The sequence below is a fragment of the Thalassophryne amazonica genome, chromosome 1 (genome assembly GCF_902500255.1).
Source record: "Thalassophryne amazonica chromosome 1, fThaAma1.1, whole genome shotgun sequence".
NCBI lineage: Eukaryota > Metazoa > Chordata > Actinopteri > Batrachoidiformes > Batrachoididae > Thalassophryne > Thalassophryne amazonica.
In genome coordinates this window covers 167,022,229-167,049,440 of record NC_047103.1, presented here as the reverse complement: position 1 = coordinate 167,049,440, position 27,212 = coordinate 167,022,229, and the positions used below count along the sequence as shown (strand labels likewise).

General features: G+C 43.6%; 1 protein-coding gene across 1 annotated transcript in view; it reads right to left on the bottom strand.

Moving 5' to 3' along the window:
* xdh (xanthine dehydrogenase) overlaps positions 1 to 27,212 on the bottom strand; it is a 145,075-nt gene that overhangs the window by 27,382 nt on the left and 90,481 nt on the right. The window contains exons 27-29 of the mRNA XM_034178855.1: positions 23,700 to 23,781; positions 10,110 to 10,205; positions 8,959 to 9,087 (exon numbers count right to left, since the gene is read on the bottom strand). Coding sequence (XP_034034746.1) covers positions 8,959 to 9,087; positions 10,110 to 10,205; positions 23,700 to 23,781 — 307 coding nt within the window. The remainder of the gene's footprint in view (positions 1 to 8,958; positions 9,088 to 10,109; positions 10,206 to 23,699; positions 23,782 to 27,212) is intronic.

Sequence of the window (27,212 nt, the reverse complement as noted above, 5' to 3'; positions counted from 1 at the left end):
GATTCCCTTCTGACCCCGTGTCGATCAGTGCTGGGGCTTGAAGGGTTAAATCCCCACAGAGGATCACAACTGGGATTCGTGCAAATTTTCGTGCATTACCCGCGTGTGTGTTATGGCCCACCCTTAGCCCAGTCTCTAAGGGTGAGCGTTGGTGTTTAACCGCTTGGGGCATTGTTTCTGCAAATGCTCGTTAGAGCCGCAGAAAAAGCACTCTCCGCGGGCCATCCCCTCTGTCTGTTTTCTAATTTCATTTTGGTCCTGCTTGTGTCCATAGCTTCGTCAGCATGGGGAGCTGTCGTCACACGGAGCACTCTGGCTCTGGAGCGTGGGGAAGGCGGGGCTGCTTTGGATCGGGAAGGGAGAGGGGTGGCGCTTGTCCGGCCATGTTCTTCGTCTCGCTCCCGTTGACGTTCTTCATCGACTGCATACTCTGCAGCGCTCCGACGCCCCTGTCGAATGCAGCAGCATAGTGGAAGCAGATTCGCCTCGATTTGGGTGATCAAACACCTGTCTGAACTCCCTTACGAACCCAGTGTATGTCGTTAGGAGCTGTGAATTCTGCTCCCAAAGCGCCGTAGCCCAGGCGCGTGCCTCACCTTGAAGCAAACTGATGACATAAGCCACCGTGCTGGAGTCTGACGCGTACATACTACTGGGCGCTGTGCGAAGACGAGCGAGCACTGCATTAAGAAGTCCGCGCACATCTCTACACAGCCTCCGTACGGTTCCGGGGGACTTATGTATGCTTCAGGGGATGGGGGGGGGGGGGGGGGGTCCGTTGAACAACCACTGGAGGGTCCCTGTTCAGCAACAGGTCGGCAGGAGGAGGAGCAGCAGCCGCGCCCTGTGCACGCGCTTCCACCTGTGCGGTGAGAGCCTCCATCCTACGATTGAGTAGTACATTCTGCTCGTTACCAAATCCAACCGCGGCCAAGATTTGCTGCAACTCACCCATTATTCCTCCTGCGGAAGCCTGTGCACCTTGCGTCTCCATTGATTGTTCAACGGGGGTTGTGCCCCTCGGGATCCATGACATTGGCCGAGATATCTTGTTGGGGTAATGCACGGACCCACAACAAGGGGCGTAATGAACGGTCAATAGATAACCAATAAATACAATTTATTGCAGCAAATGTGCACAACAGGTCGAATACTGCTTTTAGACAGTCAATCACAAGATACAATAGTGACGTGTGGCAGGCCCGAGGGTAGGAGACACCTATCCAGAGAAGAGCCGGGGCCCACAATTCCACCGCCAACGGAGACCTGCAGTATGCCGAAGCCGCCAAGTCTGAGTCCCCAGGTGGCCTCTGCTTCCAGCTGTCAGATCCGGCACTGCTGGCAGGACAAAAACAGGTTAATGGTGGGTGGTGTGGACACCCAGTAAGCAGTCAGCAAAAAGTCAGTTTATTCCTGAGGAAAATCCACCACTCCCAGAAACAGGAAGCTGAGAATTTCAGTACCAATGGTATACTTAATGTTCAGGAAAGTGAGGAGTAGGAAACGCCAACTCCTCCCAACTTCCACAAAACCCAGCTCCAAGCTGCGAGCATGCAAAGGTTACGACTGCAAACTCAGTAGAAAATACTGTGCGAACGGCACAGAAACGGCTGAGAGGTTACCTGTGAGGTTAGCTGATATCTTGGCAGATATCAGATATGGTGTCTCCTCCAGGCTTTTATAGTGATGAAGATGGTAATTGCTGACAGCTGTCAGTCCTGGCTCCTGGATGGCAACTGCGCCCTCTGGTGCCTGAAACCCGACAACAGGCAGGGCACCCTCTGGCGCTGGCCAGCAGTACCTCCTCTTCGGGCGGCCCACACAACAATAACGACTTTAAAATAGACATTTGTTTTACATAATTACATTAAGGCTCTTGTACAGTTCATTTTAGTATTGAGAATTTGTTTTTGTAGTTGGTGCAGTTGATGGTGAAGCACTGGCTGCCTTTTTTCCCCTCATTTCACTTCTGTTTAATAGGTGCCTTAACTGGCTCAAGGTCTCTCTCCAGCCTTAGTAATGGCCGCCGTGCGGCACGCCGCTAGTCACGTGACGTCCATTCCAGTCTCTATTTCCATGGGTGTATGTATGTAGTCGTTTTGTAAGCAGCAAACAAAAATGGCAAATAATTTGGTAGTTTTGAGGTCAAATAAGATTCAGAGCCCACAAATTATTTTTCAGCTTGATTATCAACTCAAACTCGTCGTCACACAGTTCGTTGGTCAAACCTGGTTGAAGCAGGTAACCGAGAAGCTGATGCCAAATTTGGTAGAAACGATGGCGAGGCCTCTTTTGGTCCAGTGGTTCTGTCTGACAGGAAACAAAAACAATGCATTTCAAACAGCGATTTTTACTTTGTTTTAGCTTGTTTTGTCACATGTGCTCAAACTGGGGATTCAGAACAGAGTGTTAACTTTATCTGCACAGACAAGCAAACTGACAAAGTGACTTTTTCAACGACCTGCCCACAGACTGTCACACCGCTAGCACACTGTTAGCGTGAAGCTAATCGTCATACTCAAAACAAACAAGGTGTTCAGATGCTTGTGGTGACGCCACCGCTAGCTATTTCAATTTAATGTGATGTTATGCTGCGTTCAGAACCCTCAGAAGCTCTCAAGGACCTGACATTAAAAAAAGTCCGTAGTTCTGGGATAAGTACGTTTGTGAGATTACGAGACAACTACTTAGCCTATCACAGTAGAGCTACACATTATCTTTTGAGCTAAATGACATCAAAGACATATTTGCTGATGTGTGGTGCTGCTAGCTTAACTAACTGTTCATAGAATGTGAATATTTACATACAGCAATAATGCCTTGTTAAAATTTCATTTTAAAGATGTATTTTCAGCATTAATAACACTGATGTCTAACCAGTCGCAAACGCAACTGCCATGGCTGAGACGTAAACTCGAAATCCATGACCTGCTCCAATTGCTCACGAGTTTTTGAGTAAAAATTCTGGCCCATCTGAGTGTTCAACGGATTTTTTTTCCTGAGCTAGAGGTTGCATTAGCCCTGTGAGAGCAGACGTCTATGCATGAAACCGTGTTTCAGTATCTTAGGTACTTCTTCAGAAATGGTCATTAATGTACTTTAGATGATGACCTTGACCTTTAAACTTGACATGACCTGTGTTTTGAGAGGACTGTCCAGTGAGTTTCTTCACCAAGTTTGATTGCAATAGCCGGCCAGGCTAATAAATAAAATTTTCAATAATACCATTAACTGCGTGATACTATCAGTTATCAACAGTGGTGGGCACAGATAACCAAAAAATTAACTTCAATAACAGATAATCAGATAACTGAAAAGTTATCTTCGATAAAGATAAAACAATAGACCACCCAAAAATTTATCGGAAGTTACAGATAACCGATAACAGATAAATTCTAATATCTCTGGCATATTTACAACTACTAGCAAAACATTTAATAGCTTCTAATAATATTAAAAATAACAACAGACCCAAACAATAAGACAATACTTTTTCTTTCAACAGTCTGCCCCTGCTGGAAGCTCTACAGCCCTCCCCAAACAATGAGACCACACTTTTTTCTTTCAACATTCAGCCCCTGCTGAAAGCTCGTTTATTACAGCCCTCCCACCACAGAGGCTCCCTAACAACAGTCGTAAAGCCAGCCATACATCAATTATAAAGGTTCGGTCATGCGGAGGTCTTGAAAAATAAAGTCATATTGACTTATGGTTTTGATTTATAAAAAACATTAATACCGATAGAATAACTACATTAATGTCAATTCTGTCATATGTACAAAGTTAAAAATAACATATATCTTTTAATGTTGAATAATGCACTAATTCTTCTGGGGTTTTGTAACAAAGAGACAGATCGCAAAGGATTCTGGGTAAAGGTGTCTGCTAAACACTGATTGGTTCAGTCATTCATTATGTAAACCAACACGTTAATGTGACGTCTGTTGTGTGTTGGTGTTTAAATGTGCTTTTGTAAAATATTCCATTTTTTTTATTTGTAAAAACAGGCATTTTTACGGAGCTCTGGAAGTGGCATCGCAAATTTTTTTGTGTTTTTTTTTGCATTCTTTTTTTTTCATTTTTTGCATTCTCTCTTTCCCACAACATATATATATACGAGGGCTGTCCGTAAAGTATAGGTCCTTTTTATTTTTTTCAAAAACTATATGGATTTCATTCATATGTTTTTACGTCAGACATGCTTGAACCCTCGTGCGCATGCGTGCGTTTTTCCACGCCTGTCGGTGACGTCATTCGCCTGTGAGCAGTCCTTGTGGGAGGAGTCGTCCAGCCCTCGTCGGAATTCCTTTGTCTGAGAGAAGTTGCTGAGAGACTGGCGCTTTGTTTGATCAAAATTTTTATAAACCTGTGAGACACATCGAAGTGGACATGGTTCGAAAAATTAACCTGGTTTTCAGTGAAAATTTTAACAGCTGATGAGAGTTTTGAGGTGATTCTGTCGCTTTAAGGACTTTTCACGGTGCGAGACGTCGCTCAGCGCTCTCAGGCAGCGTCATCAGCCTGTTTCAAGCTTAAAACCTCCACATTTCAGGCTCTATTGATCCAGGACGTCGTGAGAAACAGAGAAGTTTCAGAAGAAGTCGGTTTCAGCATTTTATCCGGATATTCCACTGTTAAAGGAGATTTTTTAATTAAAGCGTGCGGACGGGTCCGCGCGTCGGGACGCAGCCGACGCGGTGCGGCGGCACAGGAAAAACACCTCCGTGTTGATAACCATTTGTAAAATCCAGGCGGCTTTTGATGGCTTTCAGTGGAGTGAGTATAAGAAATTGTTTATTAGGGGATGTTCCAACTTGTCCTCAAGGCTTCCAACAGAGGTGTTTTTCCTGTGGCGGAGCGTCGCGGCGGCTGCGAGCCGACGCTGCAATCCCGCACGTCTTTCATTAAAAAAATCTCCTTTAACAGTGGAATATCCGGATAAAATGCTGAAACCGACTTCTTCTGAAACTTCTCTGTTCTCTCACGACGTCCTGGATCAACAGAGCCTGAAATGTGGAGGTTTTAAGCTTGAAACAGGCTGATGACGCTGCCTGAGAGCGCTGCGCGACGTCTCGCACCGTGAAAAGTCCTTAAAGCGACAGAATCACCTCAAAATCTCTCATCAGCTGTTAAAATTTTCACTGAAGACCAGCTTAATTTTTCGAACCATGTCCACTTCGATGTGTCTCACAGGTTTAGAAAAATTTTGATCAAACAAAGCGCCAGTCTCTCAGCAACTTCTCAGACAAAGGAATTCCGACGAGGGGCTGGACGACTCCTCCCACAAGGAGTGCTCACAGGCGAATGACGTCACCGACAGGCGTGGAAAAACTCACGCATGCGCACGAGGGTTCAAGCATGTCTGACGTAAAAACATATGAATGAAATCCATATAGTTTTTGAAAAAATAAAAGGACTATACTTACGGACAGACCTCGTATATATATAATATCTATATATATATATATATATATATATATAATATATATAGATATATATATATAGATATATATTAGAGCTGGGCAATGATTAATTGTGATTAATAGCATGATTTCCATGATTAATCGCGATTAATCGCATGTTATATGCAAAATGCAAAAATCTATTCAAAAGTAGTGTATAGCACAATTTTATTTGAAATGTTCTGCCATATGAACGAAAGCGCCATAACATTTGTCCTGCAAACACTTAACAGCATTTTGTTGATGCAGTTGCAGGTAACAGGGTTCTCAGCAGGATTTTTTGTCAGCGTAATGGGATGGAAAAATCACATTAAAAAGCTGGGGGTTCGAGGATGCTTAGACACCCCCCCCAAGGCTTTTGCATTATGGACTTATAGACAGGACCTTCTTTGTTAGTCTAAATAAATATACCAAAATTTGAAGTCCAGATGGAAGAAGAGAACATCACTGTTTCAAAATGCGAGGAAAGTGTTTCAAAAATTGCCACCAATTTGACGTTGAAGCTGCAGAGGAGACCTTCATCTGGTTAAATGTGCTGAGAGTCCAGCTCACCTGTCGTCTTTGCAAACTCCCACCTGCTGCTACATTTATAATAAAACAAAAGGCTCTCTAAAAAGTAACTAAAGTAAAGTAACTACTTTTCCTTATTTTAACATTAAATTAATGAATCATTAATCATGTCCATGAAGTCAAAGTTCAGTCAAAAAAGGCATCTGCACAGGTAGAAGAAGCCCCGCCCTATTGTGCATAATTTTAAACATTCACAATCACTTGAATAGTGAAATTCATATTTTAGTAATTACTCTGCCCTGATTACAACATTAAAAGCAATCACATAGTCAATGAGGGCATGATTTAATGTTGAAATGACTCAATTAAAAAATTATTTAATCATGAGAAATCCTAATGAACAAACCAACTGCAGTCATTGTTACATGTCTCCTGTTGTGTTCAATCTATCAATGTTTATTTATAGAGCCCTTTACAACACTCAAGGTGACCAAAGTGCTTTACAGTAAAATAAAACAATATAGAATAAAAAGTTGTGTTGATAATAAATAATGATATTTATTTATGTTGTCCCATGTGGGACACTGCTGCCCCCCAACACATACACACATTCACATTGCCTCAATTCAGATGACGGACTGGCTTAAAGTTAGCGTAAATAAACAATCAAATGTATGTATGGGCGTTCTAATTCTGATGTGTGCATTATTACGTTCAACTTGTAATAACTGTGGATTAATTGTATTTTGTCTGAGGTGATTATGTGGGAAGAAATTTCGTTGCACTTGTAATGCAATGAATCTCTCTCTCTCTCTCTCTCTCTCCTCTCCTCTCTCTCCTCCTCTCTCTCTCTCTCTCTCTCTCTCTCTCTCTCTCTCTCTCTCTCCTCTCTATCTATCTATCTATCTAATCTATCTATCTATCTATCTATCTATTCAGCTATCTATCTATCGTTTTTCCTGGTTGAAATTCAGATATGAATTAATGAATCTGTTATTGTTCATTCGGCTTCTGTTGTGTTTGGGGTCGCCACAGCGGATACAGTCAGATCTGCATTGGTAATTGGCACAAGTTTTATGCCGGATGCCCGTCCTGACGCAACTCCAGTTTCACCTGGAGAAACACACACAGCTGCTGGTGTTCCAAAGAGGTCTCCCACCCAAGTACTAACCAGATCCTGCTCTGCTAGTTTCTGAGATCTGACGGGATCAGGCTGACACAGAGCAGACTGACTGCGCATATGAATTAATGAATTTACCAAACTTAAAAATGTACACATTACTTTTCATGCTATTTTATCTAAAATAAATGTCCAAGGGTCATTATCATATTAATCAAGAAATCATCTCACCTGAAACAACAACAACAACAGATGAGTTATGGTTTTAATTTACAAACATCAAAGATTTCTAAAGAATCTTTTTTTTTTACTTAAAACTATTTTAAATACAAGTTATTTAATGTAAGAAAAAAAGGACTTTCTTGAATAAACTGCTGGGTATAAATGAGAAACTTAGAACATGTGTAGCCATTCGTACTATCATCATGAAAACAGTCTGCAGACAATCACTGTCAAGCTGGCAGTGAAATTTGTCTAAGTGCCCCACGACTGTGAAGTTGCAATATGGCATGCCAGAGTGTTGGCTCCCTACACAACACGTGTGCATGTGTTTTGCACTCTCCCCACCAATACATGTGTACGTGTGGTTCACGCTCCCGCCCGCCACCCCCGGCAGGCAAGGCATCTCTCATCTGATCACAGAGTGACATCTTGGTTTGTGCGCTGACAGGACAGGGGGTGTGGCTGGCTGCCCACAGCTGTTGAGACATCTCCGGTTCTGGACTTCACAGCTGCAGCACACTTCCCGTGTATTGATGGACCTGTGCGTGTGTGTGCTTGTGTAGAAATACATAAAATTTGGACACACAGCAGGTGATCTCAATGTCATGTCTGACAGGACACGCATGTCGGGCCGTGAAGGCTGTGAGCGGCGTGCCACAGGACTAGGACAGTGCCACAAATACGCCACTTTCAGTCACGTATCAGCAGAAATACACTGTACTGAATGCTGTTTGGTCATCACAGCACTTGTTTCGTTGTTTAGAAAATACGTTTATCTGCTTGTTGATTTTAGCCATTTCACGCTCCTGTTATAAGACATTGATTGTAGTGCAATGGTAAAGTTTCCGTTCTGGTAATCAAAGCGTGCAGGTTCAAATCCTGTGAGGGGCTTTTTTTTTTTCAATTTAACCAGGGTTATTTAACTGCGGGCTTCTGTATGCGTCCCATTTTATGTATGATTTATAGCAACCCAGTGATATTCACTAATGATACAGCTGGTTTTAATTTATTTTCCTCCACATTAGCGGCACTGATCAACCTCATCCCATGGAACACAGTGTGAGCAGCTGCAGTGCTCTTGCTCAAAAAGACACTGTTGCATGCACGAACCGTCGCACCAGCATCATGCATGCCTGCCCGCCGTCGCAATGTTTCGTGGTGTGCTCATACGAGGTGTGAAGGGGCACTAACTTGCACAAGCTGGGGTCCACGAAATTGGAGTGCGAGTTATCTGAAACCGTGAGTTAATGAAGTTGACCAAAAAAATATACGGTATATTATACAGCAGTCTAAATTTTCAAGGTCCACAAAATGGCCGTGAATAAAGCAGAATTGTGACTTACGAGTTCACCTGAACTTTAGTCTCCAACTTTTTTTGGAATGTGTTGCACGAGTGAAATGCAGGACAAAACGGATATGAACAAGTGCAACCATGTTAACGAGACAAAAGATGAAACATTTTGGTTTCTGACCCTGAGAAGAAATAAAAGTCCAAATAAATGGAAGTATCACTGTGAGATTTTTCCAAACCATCCCAACTTTGGAAATAAAGGAAACTGACAACATGTTCATTAATAACTACATGTAACTTCAGCCACACATGCTCCTAATTTCCATCACACATTTGTGTGAGTGTGTTCTGACCTGGACTGCGGCTCCATTGAGGTCTGAGGAGGTGGAGGCGGCGGTGGAACTGCTGTTAGGAACCGTGTTGGTGCTCATTTCTGAGATGTAGATCTTTGAACAGGAGACCCCAAGAACCCTGCTGGCAATCTGCACTCATTCACACGTTCATAAATATTTAAAGGTTGATCAGCAGGAAAGTGACTTGTGGTTCCTTTTATGCAGTGTGAAGAACATAATGTGCAAAAAGCAAACAACAACAACAGAAAACATGAACAAATGTCAAAACACATTTAAGCAAGAAAAAGTGTTCTAATTCTGTTATCGTGTTACTGCCACTTTAAGAGCATCAGATGTCTGGAGATGGTTCAGAATTTTGCTGCTGGATTCTTGAGGAAAACCAGGAGATTTGATCACATGACACTTGTTGTGGCTTCCCTTCATTGGCTGCCTGTTACCATAAGAGCTGATGTTAAGGTTTTGCTGCAGACTTTAGAGGCTCTAAGCGGTTTTGCGCACAACTATCTCACAGAACTTGTTAAACCTTATGTGCCTTCTCGTGTGCTGCACTCAAAGGATGCACGTTCCCTCTGAGTTTCCGGGGTTAAGAAGTCAGCAGGTTATACAGAGTTTCTTAAGTGCCCTAACTGTGGAACAGTTTGTCTGTTAACATTAGAAAGTCTACTTCAGATCAATCTTTTCAGGCAGATCTTAAAATTTATACATTTAAGCTGGTTTATCACGGGTTTTATTGTTGGTCTGAAGTATATAATCCTGTTTTATAAACACTTTCAAGTTTTTTTCTGCTTAAAGTGCTACATAAATAAATTATTATAAAAACCCCAAGATGAAAGAGTTCGAAACAGACAAACTAAAGTCAAAACACATAAAAAAAAGCATCAAGACGTGGACAATGCAAACTTCCTGAAAACAAATTAATACAATTTTGAGACTGCAGGAAATCTCACTTGTTTCATTTTGTGTAGAAAGTTAGTTCATGTTAACCTCTATCTTGATTTTAAGATACTGCTCGTGAATGATTTCTTTGTTTGAGCTTTTACACTGAAAAGATGTTAAACCAGTAAATATTTTAATTATATAATTTTCTGTGAGAACGGCAGAAGCGAGCAGTTAATGGTCTGATGGTCTGATGCTCCTTCATGCTGGTGCACCTGGACCATCTTTGTGTGGAGTCCTTGTCCCATCTCTGTCCCTCCATGAGTCAAGAGAACTGAGCCGTCTGTGTATACATGAACCAGAGCACCGGCCTACAGACAAACACAGACGGGAACAGATGAAAATTCATCATTTCACAAAGAAAGGTTTAACACTGTCTTCATGGACCTCTCATGTACAAGTACAAATTCTGGCCTGATGGTGATGCTAGAGGACGTATCAGGACAGCTTAAAAGCACTGAGATGTTCTAGTAGATGAACAGACACACTGTCCATCACAGTGTGTGTGTGTGTGTGTGGGGGGGGGTGTAAATGAAAATTTTAAATCACATACTTTTATGTTATTGTATAAAATGACTAACAGCAGTGCAAAAAAATCCATAAGAAATCCTGAACATGAAAGTAATTCTCCAAATTCCCCATATCAGCAAAATTGAGCAATCAAAAATGTATTTAAAAACAGCTAAAGTAAAAACAAAATAAAAACAAACACTTTTGTCCTGTTTGCCCTCAGTAAAGGCCCCTTCCATCATAACATGATTGAAGCCGACTAGCACACGAAGGAGGAATTGCATCCCACTCGTGAAAAACCGGAGCCACCTCAAACGCCTCGTACAGCTGTCACAACCATTCGCACACATCAGCGGCCAAAAGACTGTGAGTGCCCATTTGACCCCCCTCTCAGCAGGTGTCGGACAAATTCCAGGTGAAACACACAAACATCCAACACTGCTCGCTGGACACTAAGAAAAGGCGGGGCTATTCGTGCACCTGGCACGATAGTAGAGAGCAGGCGATCACATTTGAGCTGTCTGTGAAAATTGTCTTAGTGCAACACGACTGTGCATTACCAAGCAACACACATGGGTGTGACTGTCCCGACCCCCACGCCCCCAACACATGTGGCGTGTGGGGGGAGCACACTTGCATGACATGCTGATAATTATGGACAGACAAGATCACATGGGGACCGGCCAGCCACATCTGAGCGCACACAGCATAGCAAGGTGCCTCTCAGCTGATCGCCGGACAGTCACTCACTGACAGCTGGAAATGACGGCTCAGTGCACACAACGTGTTACATTAAAAACACAGAGAACACAGCCAAGACAAGTATATAAATAAATACGACAATAACTGCATACACAGTTACATAACAAATAACAAAAATAAATAATCACAGACCAAAGAAAAGGAGAGTGACACTTTATTCTGTGGGCTGAACGAACAGGTGGGCATGTCCGCACGAGCCGCTGCAGAGATCTCTGGACCTGGAAGCCACAGCTGGCGAACACGTATGTATATCATCTTTGCAATGGACTAGAGTGACTGCACACATCGGCGCACACACATCGGCAGGCTGTGCCAAGAGAAAAGGACCATCGGATCATGTGGACACTCGGCTGGCGATCTGAATGTCACATCACCCATGTCAGCTCGGGTCCACATGACGTGCTGTCCGTTGGTGTGTCGCTCATTGCACAAACGTGCGGGGCCAGCAGATGTGGACACAAGAGCGCACTGCTTCATTCATGTCATTTCATGACTGTACGTCAATGACCATGGGTCATCTACAGAGGAACAGAAGGTTCATACTTGTAACGCCGGCTCGATAAGAGGGATTAAATATTAGAAATTGCGGTGTTTTTTATGGTGTGGTTTTTATTTTCTTTCTCCACAGCAGCGGGAGGATGTGGCACCACACACTCCAGCTGCTCACACTGTGTTCGTGCACACGCATGGTCATGCATGAAACCATCACTGCTGTATCGTGCACGCCTGTCCGACAGTGTTTCCCTCCCGACAGCAGATTGAATGCTTTGCAGTTCTCCATTTTGTTTTTTGTTCACGGATTTTCTTCTGGTTTCTGTTTCTTTCGCCCAGCGTTGTGTTATGTGTGAAGGGGTCCTTATTTGTTTCACAGCACTTTGGCCCAGTTTAAACACACTTTACAAATAAATTAAGACTGAATTGTGTGGGACATGAAAAATACATTTAAAATTTAATTAAAAAGATCAACAGGAATAGGTTCCACACCCCGGTCACTCTTAACTGGAGTAAGCAGTTGAAGATGAGTGAGAGTGAGACATCAACAGGAAATTTCTATTTGCTGCCAAACAAATATATAACACTATCACGTTGCCTGTGGGGATCCACGGGCTCTAGACCAGGTAGTGTTTAGCATAAAATCATCAGAATGTCATATCTGCAATATATAACTGATGTGTTTTTATGTCTTTTTAAAAAAAAAAAATCCTGGTTTGTGTTGTTATTGCTAATGTTTGTTTATTTTCCAATGTTGGTGTATGCATGGAAATATAGACTGGAATGGATGTGCGCGCCTCAATCTATTAGTGTCGCTCAGGACAGGAAGGCGCCATTACTAAGGGTGGAGATGTGCCGATCATCAATAATAAACTGACCGTTTTTTTTTTGCACTAGCGTCACTATTTCTTAATGAATTTTAATAAATGTAGGCTTGTTTTAAAGCCATTTGAAAGCTCTTTCCAATGAACCTATGCATGTGTGGGTGAAAAAAAACTTTTATGTAAAATGCAAAAATTTGGGAAATTATGACAAACTGTGCTGCTTTTCTCTCTCTATTGTCGCTATTTGTTAACAGGTTTTAATACAAGTAGGCTTGTTTTAAAGCGCTTTAATTGCTCTTTCTAATGAACCCATACATGCCTGGGTAGAAAAAAAATGTTTTATGTAAAGTGTGGAAATTTGGGGGAAAATATGCCATTCTGTTCATTTACTGTGATGTTTTTTTTCCTGTCATCATAATTCTCGATGGATTTTTATAAATGAAGTCTTGTAAGTTGTATTCAAGCTGATTAAAAGCTCTAACGAATCCATACATGCCCGGATAAAAAATCTTTATGTATTAAAATATAAATCTGAAGTATGCCTTGTCATTGTGCTCATTTACTTTCTACTTTTTCCACTGTAATATTACTGCTAGTCTTTTAATGACAACAACATATATATGATTTTTACTAACATTTTATTACAAGTAGATATAAAGCCATTCAGAATTTATGACTTTTGACCCTCAGTCAGGGTAAAAAGTACCTCCTCCATCCCCTCCAACCACACTGTTAAAATTTAAATGCTGCCTGTGACCACCATGTACATATCGTATTAAACAACAACTGCAAGTATATATATAGACATAAATATATTTAAACATTTTTGTTTCCGTATTTGTATGCATGTAAACGCAGCTTAATGAAAAGAACTTATGGCGTTGAGTTATAGTCTCAGTATATTGATATTAAATTGTGACATAACTGTTGGGGAAAGTGTAATGCACAGACCCACAACAGGGGGCGTAAATGAACGGTCAATAGATAAACCAATAAATACAATTTATTGCGGCAAATGTGCACAACAGGTCGAATACTGCTTTTAGACAGTCAATCACAAGATACAATAAGTGACGTGTGGGCAGGCCCGAGGGTAGGAGACGCCTATCCAGAGAAGAGCCGGTGCCCACAAGGTTCCACCGCCAACGGAGACTTGCAGTATGCCGAAGCCGCCAAGTCCTGAGTCCCCAGGTGGCCTCTGCTTCCAGCTGTCAGATCTGGCACTGCTGACAGGAGCAAAAACAGGTTAATGGTGGGTGGGTGGACACCCAGTAAGCAGTCAGCAAAAAGTCAGTTTATTCCTGAGGGAAAATCCACCACTCCCAGAAACAGGAACGCTGAGAACGTGCAGTACCAATGGTATACTTAATGTTCAGGAAAGTGAGGAGTAGGAAACGCCAACTCCCTCCAACTTCCACAAAACCCAGCTCCAAGCTGTGCGCATACAACCCCTGGCAAAAATTATGGAATCACCGGCCTCGGAGGATGTTCATTCAGTTGTTTAATTTTGTAGGAAAAAAGCAGATCACAGACATGACACAAAACTAAAGTCATTTCAAATGGCAACTTTCTGGCTTTAAGAGACACTATAAGAAATCAAGAAAAAAAGATTGTGGCAGTCAGTAACGGTTACTTTTTTAGACCAAGCAGAGGAAAAAAATATGGAATCACTCAATTCTGAGGAAAAAATTATGGAATCACCCTGTAAATTTTCATCCCCAAAACTAACACCTGCATCATATCAGATCTGCTCATTAGTCTGCATCTAAAAAGGAGTGAACACACCTTGGAGAGCTGTTGCACCAAGTGGACTGACATGAATCATGGCTCCAACACGAGAGATGTCAATTGAAACAAAGGAGAGGATTATCAAACTCTTAAAAGAGAGTAAATCATCACGCAATGTTGCAAAAGATGTTGGTTGTTCACAGTCAGCTGTGTCTAAACTCTGGACCAAATACAAACAACATGGGAAGGTTGTTAAAGGCAAACATACTGGTAGACCAAGGAAGACATCAAAGCATCAAGACAGAAAACTTAAAGCAATATGTCTCAAAAATCGAAAAATGTACAACAAAACAAATGAGGAACGAATGGGAGGAAACTGGAGTCAACATCTGTGACCGAACTGTAAGAAACCGCCTAAAGGAAATGGGATTTACATACAGAAAAGCTAAACGAAAGGCATCATTAACACCTAAACAGAAAAAAACAAGGTTACAATGGGCTAAGGAAAAGCAATTGTGGACTGTGGATGACTGGATGAAAGTCATATTCAGTGATGAATCTCGAATCTGCATTGGGCAAGGTGATGATGCTGGAACTTGTGTTTGGTGCCTTTCCAATGACATTTATAAAGATGACTGCCTGAAGAGAACATGTAAATTTCCACAGTCATTGATGATATGGGGCTGCATGTCAGGTAAAGGCACTGGGGAGATGGCTGTCATTACATCATCAATAAATGCACAAGTTTATGTTGATATTTTGGACAATTGAAAGGATGTTTGGGGATGATGAAATCATTTTTCAAGATGATAATGCATCTTGCCATAGAGCAAAAACTGCAAAAATATTCCTTGCAAAAAGACACATAGGGTCAATGTCATGGCATAGGGTCAATGTCAATGAGCAGATCTGATTTGATGCAGGTGTTAATTTGGGGGATGAAAATTTACAGGGTGATTCCATAATTTTTTCCTCAGAATTGAGTGATTCCATATTTTTTTCCTCTGCTTGGTCTAAAAAAGTAACCGTTACTGACTGCCACAATCTTTTTTTCTTGATTTCTTATAGTGTTTCTTAAAGCCAGAAAGTTGCCATTTGAAATGACTTTAGTTTTGTGTCATGTCTGTGATCTGCTTTTTTTCTACAAAATTAAACAACTGAATGAACATCCTCTGAGGCCGGTGATTCCATAATTTTTGCCAGGGGTTGTACAAAGGTTACGACTGCAAACTCAGTAGCAAATAATGTGCGAACGGCACAGAAACGGCTGAGAGGTTACCTGTGAGGTAAGCTGATATCTCAGCAGAGATGTGGTGTCTCCTCCAGGCTTTAATAGTGATGAAGATGGTAACTGCTGACAGCTGTCAGTCCTGGCTCCTGGATGGCAACTGCGCCCTCTGGTGCCTGAAACCCGACAACAGGCAGGGCACCCTCTGGCATTGGCCAGCAGTACCTCCTCTTCGGGCGGCCCACAAAACAGGACCCCCCCTCAACGGGTGCCTCCTGGCGCCTGACCAGGCTTGTTGGGGTGTCGCTGGTAGAAATTGGCCAGGAGGGCCGGATCTAGGATGAAGCTCCTCTTCACCCAGGAGCGTTCTTCAGGTCCGTAACCCACCCAGTCCACCAGATACTGGAGACCCCGACCCCTCCGGCGAACATCCAAAAGCCTGCGGACTGTCCACGCAGGCTCGCCGTCGATGATGCGGGCAGGAGGCGGCGCTGGTCCGGGGGTGCAAAGGTCCGAGGTGTGATATGGGTTGAGCTTGGAGACATGAAAAACTGGATGGATCCGCAGTGAAGCTGGGAGTTTCAGCTTCACTGCGGCTGGACTGATGATTTTGGCGATCTTGAATGGTCCGATATATCTGTCCATCAGTTTTGGTGACTCCGTGTTGAGCGGGATGTTCTTGGTTGACAGCCAGACCTCCTGCCCGGGCTGGTATTCTGGGGCCGGGGCGTGTCGGCGGTCTGCATTGTTCTTCGCCCTCGTCCGGGCTTTCAGCAGGGCAGAGCGGGCTGTTCGCCACACCCGACAGCACTTCCTGAGGGGGGCCTGGGCCGAGGGAACCCCAACCTCTCCCTCCACAGACGGAAGCAATGGGGGCTGGTACCCCAAACACGCTTCGAACGGGGAGAGGCCGGTTGCAGACGAGACTATGCTGTTATGAGCATACTCGATCCAGGCCAGATGTTGACTCCAGGCCGTCAGGTGCGCAAATGTCACACATCGTAAGGCCTGTTCCAGCTCCTGGTTGGCCCGCTCTGCCTGTCCATTGGTCTGAGGGTGGTACCCGGACGAAAGGCTCACGGTGGCCCCCAGTTCCCTACAGAAACTCCTCCAGACGTGCGAGGAGAACTGGGGACCACGATCCGAGACGATTGTTGGGATTGTTCGTTGGGATACCATGCAGACATATGACGTGGTGGACCAGGAGGTCTGCAGTCTCCTGGGCCGTCGGGAGCTTTGGGAGGGCCATGAAGTGGGCCGCCTTGAAGAACCAGTCCACTATCGTCAGGATGGTTGTCATTCCCTGGGACGCAGGGAGACCCGTGACGAAGTCCAGGCCGATGTGGGACCAGGGGCGACGAGGCACTGGCAGCAGCTGGAGGAGTCCCTTCTCTGGTTGATGTACAGCCTTGCCCCTGGCACAGGTGGTACAGGCCTGGACATATTCCCGGACGTCGGCCTCCATTGACGCCCACCAGAACCGCTGCCGGACCACTGCCATGGTCCTTCGCACCCCTGGATGGCATGTGAGCTTACAACTGTGACAGAAGTCCAAAACTGCAGTCCTAGCGTCTGGTGGGACGTACATACGGTTTGATGGTCCACCGCCGGGGTCCGGGTGACATGTCAAGGCCTCCCTGACAATGTTCTCCACGTCCCACGTCAGTGTGGTGACGATAGTGGACTCCGGGATGATGTTTTCAGGTGAATCCGACAGCTCCGTTTTGACTTCTTCTTCGTGCACCCGGGACAGTGCATCTGACCGCTGGTTCTTGGTCCCGGGGCGATAGGTGATCCTAAGTCAAAACGTCCAAAAAACAGAGACCGGGCTTGCCTGGGGTTCAGACGTGTAGCGGTCCGAATATACTCCAGGTTCCGATGGTCATTGAAATCCATGAATGGAACCACAGCTCCCTCCAACAAGTGTCTCCACTCCTCCAGGGCCTCTTTCACCGCCAGGAGCTCCCGATTGCCAACGTCATAATTCCGCTCTGCCGGGGTCAACCTGTGGGAGAAATAGGCACAGGGGTGGAGAACCTAATCGGACTCCCCGCTCTAGGACAGCCTGGCTCCTATCCCTGAGACAGAGGCATCTACTTCCACAACAAACTGGCGGCTAGGATCGGGCTGCACCAGAACTGGCGCAGTAGAGAACCGGCGTTTCAAATCCCTAAACGCGGCTTCGCACCGATCCAACCAGGTGAAGTGAACTTTTGGGGAGGTCAGGGCTGTAAGGGGACCAACAACCTGACTATAGCCCTTGATAAGCTTCCGATAGAAATTTGAGAAGCCGAGGAACTGTTGCAGCTTCCTACGGCTTGCCGGTTGGGGCCAATCTCTCACCGCCGCTACCTTGGCCGGATCGGGTGCAACGGAGTTGGAGGAGATGATGAACCCCAGGAAGGACAAAGAAGTACGGTGGAACTCGCACTTCTCGCCCTTCACAAACAGCCGGTTCTCCAACAACCGCTGCAGGACCTGACGTACATGCTTCACATGAGTCTCAGGATCCGGGGAGAAGATGAGGATATCGTCTAGGTATACGAAGATGAACCGGTGCAGGAAGTCCCGCAAGACGTCGTTTACCAATGCTTGGAATGCCGCGGGGGCGTTAGTGAGGCTGAATGGCATGACCAGGTACTCAAAGTGACCTAACGGGGGTCCTTCTTTATGTTCTCTAATGCCATATACCAACACAGTGCAGAGTAGCTACCTAAACTCTGTAAGTGAGATAGAGTATCTCGTCAATAGTTTTACATCCTCACTGAAGACAACTTTGGATGCTGTAGCTCCTCTGAAAAAGAGAACTTTAAATCAGAAGTGCCTGACTCCATGGTATAACTCACAAACTCGCAGCTTAAAGCAGATAACCCGTAAGTTGGAGAGGAAATGGTGTCTCACTAATTTAGAAGATCTTCACTTAGCCTGGAAAAAGAGTCTGTTGCTCTATAAAAAAGCCCTCCATAAAGCTAGGACATCTTACTACTCATCACTAATTGAAGAAAATAAGAACCCCAGGTTTCTTTTCAGCACTGTAGCCAGGCTGACAAAGAGTCAGAGCTCTATTGAGCCGAGTATTCCTTTAACTTTAACTAGTAATGACTTCATGACTTTCTTTGCTAATAAAATTTTAACTATTAGAGAAAAAATCACTCATAACCATCCCAAAGACGTATCGTTATCTTTGGCTGCTTTCAGTGATGCCTGTATTTGGTTAGACTCTTTCTCTCAGATTGTTCTGTCCGAGTTATTAGTTACTTCATCCAAACCATCAACATGTCTATTAGACCCCATTCCTACCAGGCTGCTCAAGGAAGCCCTACCATTATCTAATGCTTCGATCTTAAATATGATCAATCTATCTTTATTAGTTGGCTATGTACCACAGGCTTTTATGGTGGCAGTAATTAAACCATTACTTAAAAAGCCATCACTTGACCCAGCTATCTTAGCTAATTATAGGCCAATCTCCAACCTTCCTTTTCTCTCAAAAATTCTTGAAAGGGTAGTTGTAAAACAGCTAACTGATCATCTGCAGAGGAATGGTCTATTTGAAGAGTCGCAGTCAGGTTTTAGAATTCATCATAGTACAGAAACAGCATTAGTGAAGGTTACAAATGATCTTCTTATGGCCTCAGACAGTGGACTCATCTCTGTGCTTGTTCTGTTAGACCTCAGTGCTGCTTTTGATACTGTTGACCATAAAATTTTATTACAGAGATTAGAGCATGCCATAGGTATTAAAGGCACTGCGCTGCGGTGGTTTGAATCATATTTATCTAATAGATTACAATTTGTTCATGTAAATGGGGAATCTTCTTCACAGACTAAGGTTAATTATGGAGTTCCACAAGGTTCTGTGCTAGGACCAATTTTATTCACTTTATACATGCTTCCCTTAGGCAGTATTATTAGACGGCATTGCTTAAATTTTCATTGTTACGCAGATGATACCCAGCTTTATCTATCCATGAAGCCAGAGGACACACACCAATTAGCTAAACTGCAGGATTGTCTTACAGACATAAAGACATGGATGACCTCTAATTTCCTGCTTTTAAACTCAGATAAAACTGAAGTTATTGTACTTGGCCCCACAAATCTTAGAAACATGGTGTCTAACCAGATCCTTACTCTGGATGGTATTACCCTGACCTCTAGTAATACTGTGAGAAATCTTGGAGTCATTTTTGATCAGGATATGTCATTCAAAGCGCATATTAAACAAATATGTAGGAATGCTTTTTTGCATTTACGCAATATCTCTAAAATTAGAAATGTCTTGTCTCAGAGTGATGCTGAAAAACTAATTCATGCATTTATTTCCTCTAGGCTGGACTATTGTAATTCATTATTATCAGGTTGTCCTAAAAGTTCCCTGAAAAGCCTTCAGTTAATTCAAAATGCTGCAGTTAGAGTACTAACGGGGACTAGAAGGAGAGAGCATATCTCACCCATATTGGCCTCTCTTCATTGGCTTCCTGTTAATTCTAGAATAGAATTTAAAATTCTTCTTCTTACTTATAAGGTTTTGAATAATCAGGTCCCATCTTATCTTAGGGACCTCATAGTACCATATCACCCCAATAGAGCGCTTCGCTATCAGACTGCAGGCTTACTTGTAGTTCCTAGGGTTTGTAAGAGTAGAATGGGAGGCAGAGCCTTCAGCTTTCAGGCTCCTCTCCTGTGGAACCAGCTCCCAATTCAGATCAGGGAGACAGACACCCTCTCTACTTTTAAGATTAGGCTAAAAACTTTCCTTTTTGCTAAAGCTTATAGTTAGGGCTGGATCAGGTGACCCTGAACCATCCCTTAGTTATACTGCTATAGACTAAGACTGCTGGGGGGTTCCCATGATGCACTGAGTGTTTCTTTCTCTTTTTGCTTTGTATGCACCACTCTGCATTTAATCATTAGTGATTGATCTCTGCTCCCCTCCACAGCATGTCTTTTTCCTGGTTCTCTCCCTCAGCCCCAACCAGTCCCAGCAGAAGACTGCCCCTCCCTGAGCCTGGTTCTGCTGGAGGTTTCTTCCTGTTAAAAGGGAGTTTTTCCTTCCCACTGTCGCCAAGTGCTTGCTCACAGGGGGTCGTTTTGACCATTGGGGTTTTTCCGTAATTATTGTATGGCCTTGCCTTACAATATAAAGCGCCTTGGGGCAACTGTTTGTTGTGATTTGGCGCTATATAAATAAAATTGATTGATTGATTGATTAAATGCCGTCTTCCATTCGTCTCCCTTCTGGATCCGAACCAGGTGATACGCATTCCTAAGATCCAACTTTGTAAAGATTTTGGCTCCATGCAGGGGCATGAACACTGAATCCAACAGAGGCAACGGGTATCGGTTGCAAACCGTAATCTCGTTCAGCCCTCTGTAATCAATGCATGGACGGAGTCCACCGTCCTTCTTGCCCACAAAAAAGAAACCTGCACCTAACGGGGAGGAAGAGTTCCGGATCAACCCGGCAGCTAAAGAGTCCCGGATGTAGGTCTCCACTGATTTGCGTTCGGGGCGTGAGAGGTTGTACAGCTTGCTGGACGGATACTCAGTGCCCAGGATCAAATCAATGGCACAATCGCACAGTCGATGCGGGGGAAGCGTGAGTGCCAGATCTTTGCTGAAAACGTCAGCAAGATCGTGGTACTCAGCTGGCACCGCCATGAGATTGGGAGGGACTCGAACCTCCTCTTTAGCAGTCACACCGGGTGGAACCAAGGATCTTAAACACTCCCGGTGGCAGGTTTCGCTCCATTGAGCCACAACCCCACACGGCCAATCGATCCAGGGATTGTGCTTACTAATCCGTGGATAGCCCAAAATAACTCTGGAGGTAGAAGGAGTTACAAAGAACACGATCTCCTCCCTGTGGTTTCCAGACACAACCAGTGTTAAGGGCTGTGTCTGGTGTGTGATTAATGGAAGAAGGGTGCCATCTAGTGCCCGTACCCTCACTGGTGAAGGAAGGGCCACTAGAGGGAGCCCTACTTCCTTAGCCCATCTGCTATCTAGCAGATTCCCTTCTGACCCCGTGTCGATCAGTGCTGGGGCTTGAAGGGTTAAATCCCCACAGAGGATCACAACTGGGATTCGTGCAAATTTTCGTGCATTACCCGCGTGTGTGTTATGGCCCACCCTTAGCCCAGTCTCTAAGGGTGAGCGTTGGTGTTTAACCGCTTGGGGCATTGTTTCTGCAAATGCTCGTTAGAGCCGCAGAAAAAGCACTCTCCGCGGGCCAGCCTCCTCTGTCTGTTTTCTAATTTCATTTTGGTCCTGCTTGTGTCCATAGCTTCGTCAGCATGGGGAGCTGTCGTCACACGGAGCACTCTGGCTCTGGAGCGTGGGGAAGGCGGGGCTGCTTTGGATCGGGAAGGGAGAGGGGTGGCGCTTGTCCGGCCATGTTCTTCGTCTCGCTCCCGTTGACGTTCTTCATCGACTGCATACTCTGCAGCGCTCCGACGCCCCTGTCGAATGGACAGCAGCATAGTGGAAGCAGATTCGCCTCGATTTGGGTGATCAAACACCTGTCTGAACTCCCTTACGAACCCAGTGTATGTCGTTAGGAGCTGTGAATTCTGCTCCCAAAGCGCCGTAGCCCAGGCGCGTGCCTCACCTTGAAGCAAACTGATGACATAAGCCACCGTGCTGGAGTCTGACGCGTACATTACTGGGCGCTGTGCGAAGACGAGCGAGCACTGCATTAAGAAGTCCGCGCACATCTCTACACAGCCTCCGTACGGTTCCGGGGGACTTATGTATGCTTCAGGGGATGGGGGGGGGGGGGGGGGGGGTCCGTTGAACAACCACTGGAGGGTCCCTGTTCAGCAACAGGTCGGCAGGAGGAGGAGCAGCAGCCGCGCCCTGTGCACGCGCTTCCACCTGTGCGGTGAGAGCCTCCATCCTACGATTGAGTAGTACATTCTGCTCGGTTACCAAATCCAACCGGCGGCCAAGATTTGCTGCAACTCACCCATTATTCCTCCTGCGGAAGCCTGTGCACCTTGCGTCTCCATTGATTGTTCAACGGGTGGGTTGTGCCCCTCGGGATCCATGACATTGGCCGAGATATCTTGTTGGGGTAATGCACGGACCCACAACAAGGGGCGTAAATGAACGGTCAATAGATAAACCAATAAATACAATTTATTGCAGCAAATGTGCACAACAGGTCGAATACTGCTTTTAGACAGTCAATCACAAGATACAATAAGTGACGTGTGGGCAGGCCCGAGGGTAGGAGACACCTATCCAGAGAAGAGCCGGGGCCCACAAGATTCCACCGCCAACGGAGACCTGCAGTATGCCGAAGCCGCCAAGTCCTGAGTCCCCAGGTGGCCTCTGCTTCCAGCTGTCAGATCCGGCACTGCTGGCAGGAACAAAAACAGGTTAATGGTGGGTGTGTGGACACCCAGTAAGCAGTCAGCAAAAAGTCAGTTTATTCCTGAGGGAAAATCCACCACTCCCAGAAACAGGAATGCTGAGAATGTGCAGTACCAATGGTATACTTAATGTTCAGGAAAGTGAGGAGTAGGAAACGCCAACTCCCTCCAACTTCCACAAAACCCAGCTCCAAGCTGCGAGCATGCAAAGGTTACGACTGCAAACTCAGTAGAAAATACTGTGCGAACGGCACAGAAACGGCTGAGAGGTTACCTGTGAGGTTAGCTGATATCTTGGCAGAGATATCAGATATGGTGTCTCCTCCAGGCTTTTATAGTGATGAAGATGGTAATTGCTGACAGCTGTCAGTCCTGGCTCCTGGATGGCAACTGCGCCCTCTGGTGCCTGAAACCCGACAACAGGCAGGGCACCCTCTGGCGCTGGCCAGCAGTACCTCCTCTTCGGGCGGCCCACACAACAATAACGACTTTAAAATAGACATTTGTTTTACATAATTACATTAAGGCTCTTGTACAGTTCATTTTAGTATTGAGAATTTGTTTTTGTAGTTGGTGCAGTTGATGGTGAAGCACTGGCTGCCTTTTTTCCCCTCATTTCACTTCTGTTTAATAGGTGCCTTAACTGGCTCAAGGTCTCTCTCCAGCCTTAGTAATGGCCGCCGTGCGGCACGCCGCTAGTCACGTGACGTCCATTCCAGTCTCTATTTCCATGGGTGTATGTATGTAGTCGTTTTGTAAGCAGCAAACAAAAATGGCAAATAATTTGGTAGTTTTGAGGTCAAATAAGATTCAGAGCCCACAAATTATTTTTCAGCTTGATTATCAACTCAAACTCGTCGTCACACAGTTCGTTGGTCAAACCTGGTTGAAGCAGGTAACCGAGAAGCTGATGCCAAATTTGGTAGAAACGATGGCGAGGCCTCTTTTGGTCCAGTGGTTCTGTCTGACAGGAAACAAAAACAATGCATTTCAAACAGCGATTTTTACTTTGTTTTAGCTTGTTTTGTCACATGTGCTCAAACTGGGGATTCAGAACAGAGTGTTAACTTTATCTGCACAGACAAGCAAACTGACAAAGTGACTTTTTCAACGACCTGCCCACAGACTGTCACACCGCTAGCACACTGTTAGCGTGAAGCTAATCGTCATACTCAAAACAAACAAGGTGTTCAGATGCTTGTGGTGACGCCACCGCTAGCTATTTCAATTTAATGTGATGTTATGCTGCGTTCAGAACCCTCAGAAGCTCTCAAGGACCTGACATTAAAAAAAGTCCGTAGTTCTGGGATAAGTACGTTTGTGAGATTACGAGACAACTACTTAGCCTATCACAGTAGAGCTACACATTATCTTTTGAGCTAAATGACATCAAAGACATATTTGCTGATGTGTGGTGCTGCTAGCTTAACTAACTGTTCATAGAATGTGAATATTTACATACAGCAATAATGCCTTGTTAAAATTTCATTTTAAAGATGTATTTTCAGCATTAATAACACTGATGTCTAACCAGTCGCAAACGCAACTGCCATGGCTGAGACGTAAACTCGAAATCCATGACCTGCTCCAATTGCTCACGAGTTTTTGAGTAAAAATTCTGGCCCATCTGAGTGTTCAACGGATTTTTTTTCCTGAGCTAGAGGTTGCATTAGCCCTGTGAGAGCAGACGTCTATGCATGAAACCGTGTTTCAGTATCTTAGGTACTTCTTCAGAAATGGTCATTAATGTACTTTAGATGATGACCTTGACCTTTAAACTTGACATGACCTGTGTTTTGAGAGGACTGTCCAGTGAGTTTCTTCACCAAGTTTGATTGCAATAGCCGGCCAGGCTAATAAATAAAATTTTCAATAATACCATTAACTGCGTGATACTATCAGTTATCAACAGTGGTGGGCACAGATAACCAAAAAATTAACTTCAATAACAGATAATCAGATAACTGAAAAGTTATCTTCGATAAAGATAAAACAATAGACCACCCAAAAATTTATCGGAAGTTACAGATAACCGATAACAGATAAATTCTAATATCTCTGGCATATTTACAACTACTAGCAAAACATTTAATAGCTTCTAATAATATTAAAAATAACAACAGACCCAAACAATAAGACAATACTTTTTTCTTTCAACAGTCTGCCCCTGCTGGAAGCTCTACAGCCCTCCCCAAACAATGAGACCACACTTTTTTCTTTCAACATTCAGCCCCTGCTGAAAGCTCGTTTATTACAGCCCTCCCACCACAGAGGCTCCCTAACAACAGTCGTAAAGCCAGCCATACATCAATTATAAAGGTTCGGTCATGCGGAGGTCTTGAAAAATAAAGTCATATTGACTTATGGTTTTGATTTATAAAAAACATTAATACCGATAGAATAACTACATTAATGTCAATTCTGTCATATGTACAAAGTTAAAAATAACATATATCTTTTAATGTTGAATAATGCACTAATTCTTCTGGGGTTTTGTAACAAAGAGACAGATCGCAAAGGATTCTGGGTAAAGGTGTCTGCTAAACACTGATTGGTTCAGTCATTCATTATGTAAACCAACACGTTAATGTGACGTCTGTTGTGTGTTGGTGTTTAAATGTGCTTTTGTAAAATATTCCATTTTTTTTATTTGTAAAAACAGGCATTTTTACGGAGCTCTGGAAGTGGCATCGCAAATTTTTTTGCATGTTTTTTTTTGCATTCTTTTTTTTTCATTTTTTTGCATTCTCTCTTTACAACATTCATTTGATGTTGTAAAACATACTTTACACTGTGCGAGATGATTTTTCATGCAGGAATTTTTTGGACCAAGTTTCAGGTTAATCGTGCATCCTGCATCGTGTAGTGTTCATGGAGTGTCAAGCTGCAGTCAACATCTGACGACCACCTCCTGATCGCTGATCGTATGGTCGAATGAGAATCAAACCTGTTTGATATATTATTGTGGTCGGCCGTCGTGAGGTTATCCTGCTGCTGAAAGCTACAAGCAGCATCCAGCCGTTCACACTGTACCTGTGCAAACACTGCAGAGCTGTCTTGTAATAATGTTATTATTATTATTATTATTATTATGCAGTTGTTTTGTTTTTAAAGTTCATTTGTAAAAAAAAAAAAGCCATTTGCGAAGCAAAAATTTGATTTGACAATCATCTTTCTTTCTTTAATATTTATTTCATTCATTTAAAAGAAAAAAAACAGAAAAAAACAGAAATAAAGCATCACAATCAACAGAATGAAAAGGAGCAGAGAAAAGAACAAGTCTTATATCTGACATAACCGGGGTCAAAATAAATAGAACACTGCCATCTACTGGTCCCCAGACACTGCCATGAACACTACTGGCCAGTAGATGCTAGATGGCAGTAGAGGCTTTCAAAACAAATTCTAGATAATCCCTGTCTGTTCATATTTAAAATGCGTGGAATTTAACAAACACAATTGTCTATAAATGCAGAGAATATATACAAGATAGTTTTAGGCACTAGAGTTTAATGCTGTTGTCCTTGGAGCCTGAACAGAGTGTCTGAAATGCATTTGTCCTGTCGTGACGTACTGAGATTACATCATCCTATCCATAATGCACTGCGGGGCAGAGCATGTGCTCACAAAACCTTAAAAATTAACACATTACTTTACAACTAAAACATATATCTGATATTTTTACTTTATACAACTTCAGACATGACAGTAATTTTAAATAACTTGTCCAAAATTAGTTTGGTTAAAATTTGAACCATAAGTTAAAGATGTATGCCTCTGGATGACTTGGGTCATATTGCCAGCATATCAGTATGGTGTTAAATAAAAATGTGTTTTTTTCTCTCTATTTGGGGCTGTTTTTTCTTTGTCTGCAGAGGATTGAATGCTTTTTATGCAAGCGGTTTTCTTCTGTTTGCAAAGGTTATAACTGTGTGTCTGGTGCAAAACTTTTAACAGGTGGGTGCTGAACTAATTTTAAAAATGCTTGTAGGTGTTCAGTTTTGTTTATTGGTTTAAAAGTTATTGGACAAAAATTCATCAGAAGATAATTAGTCCGATGATGGTCTTTAAAGTTATCTTAAAAGATAATTTGATAATGAAAACATGATCTTCAATAATTATCTGTTATCGGATTATCGGAACTGTGCCCACCACTGGTTATCAAGTTGTTCACCAATGAATATGGCTTTATACACCCTTCAGAAAACCATACACCCTGAGGCCGAAGGGTGTAAAAAGCTGTATTCATTGGTAAAACAACTTGATAACTATTTTATCATATACCTATAAATGATAAATGTTGTATGGTTTTCTGAAGGGTGTATAACGCCATATTCATTGGTAAAACAACTTGATAACGATTTTAGCATATACCTATAAATGTTGTATGGTTTT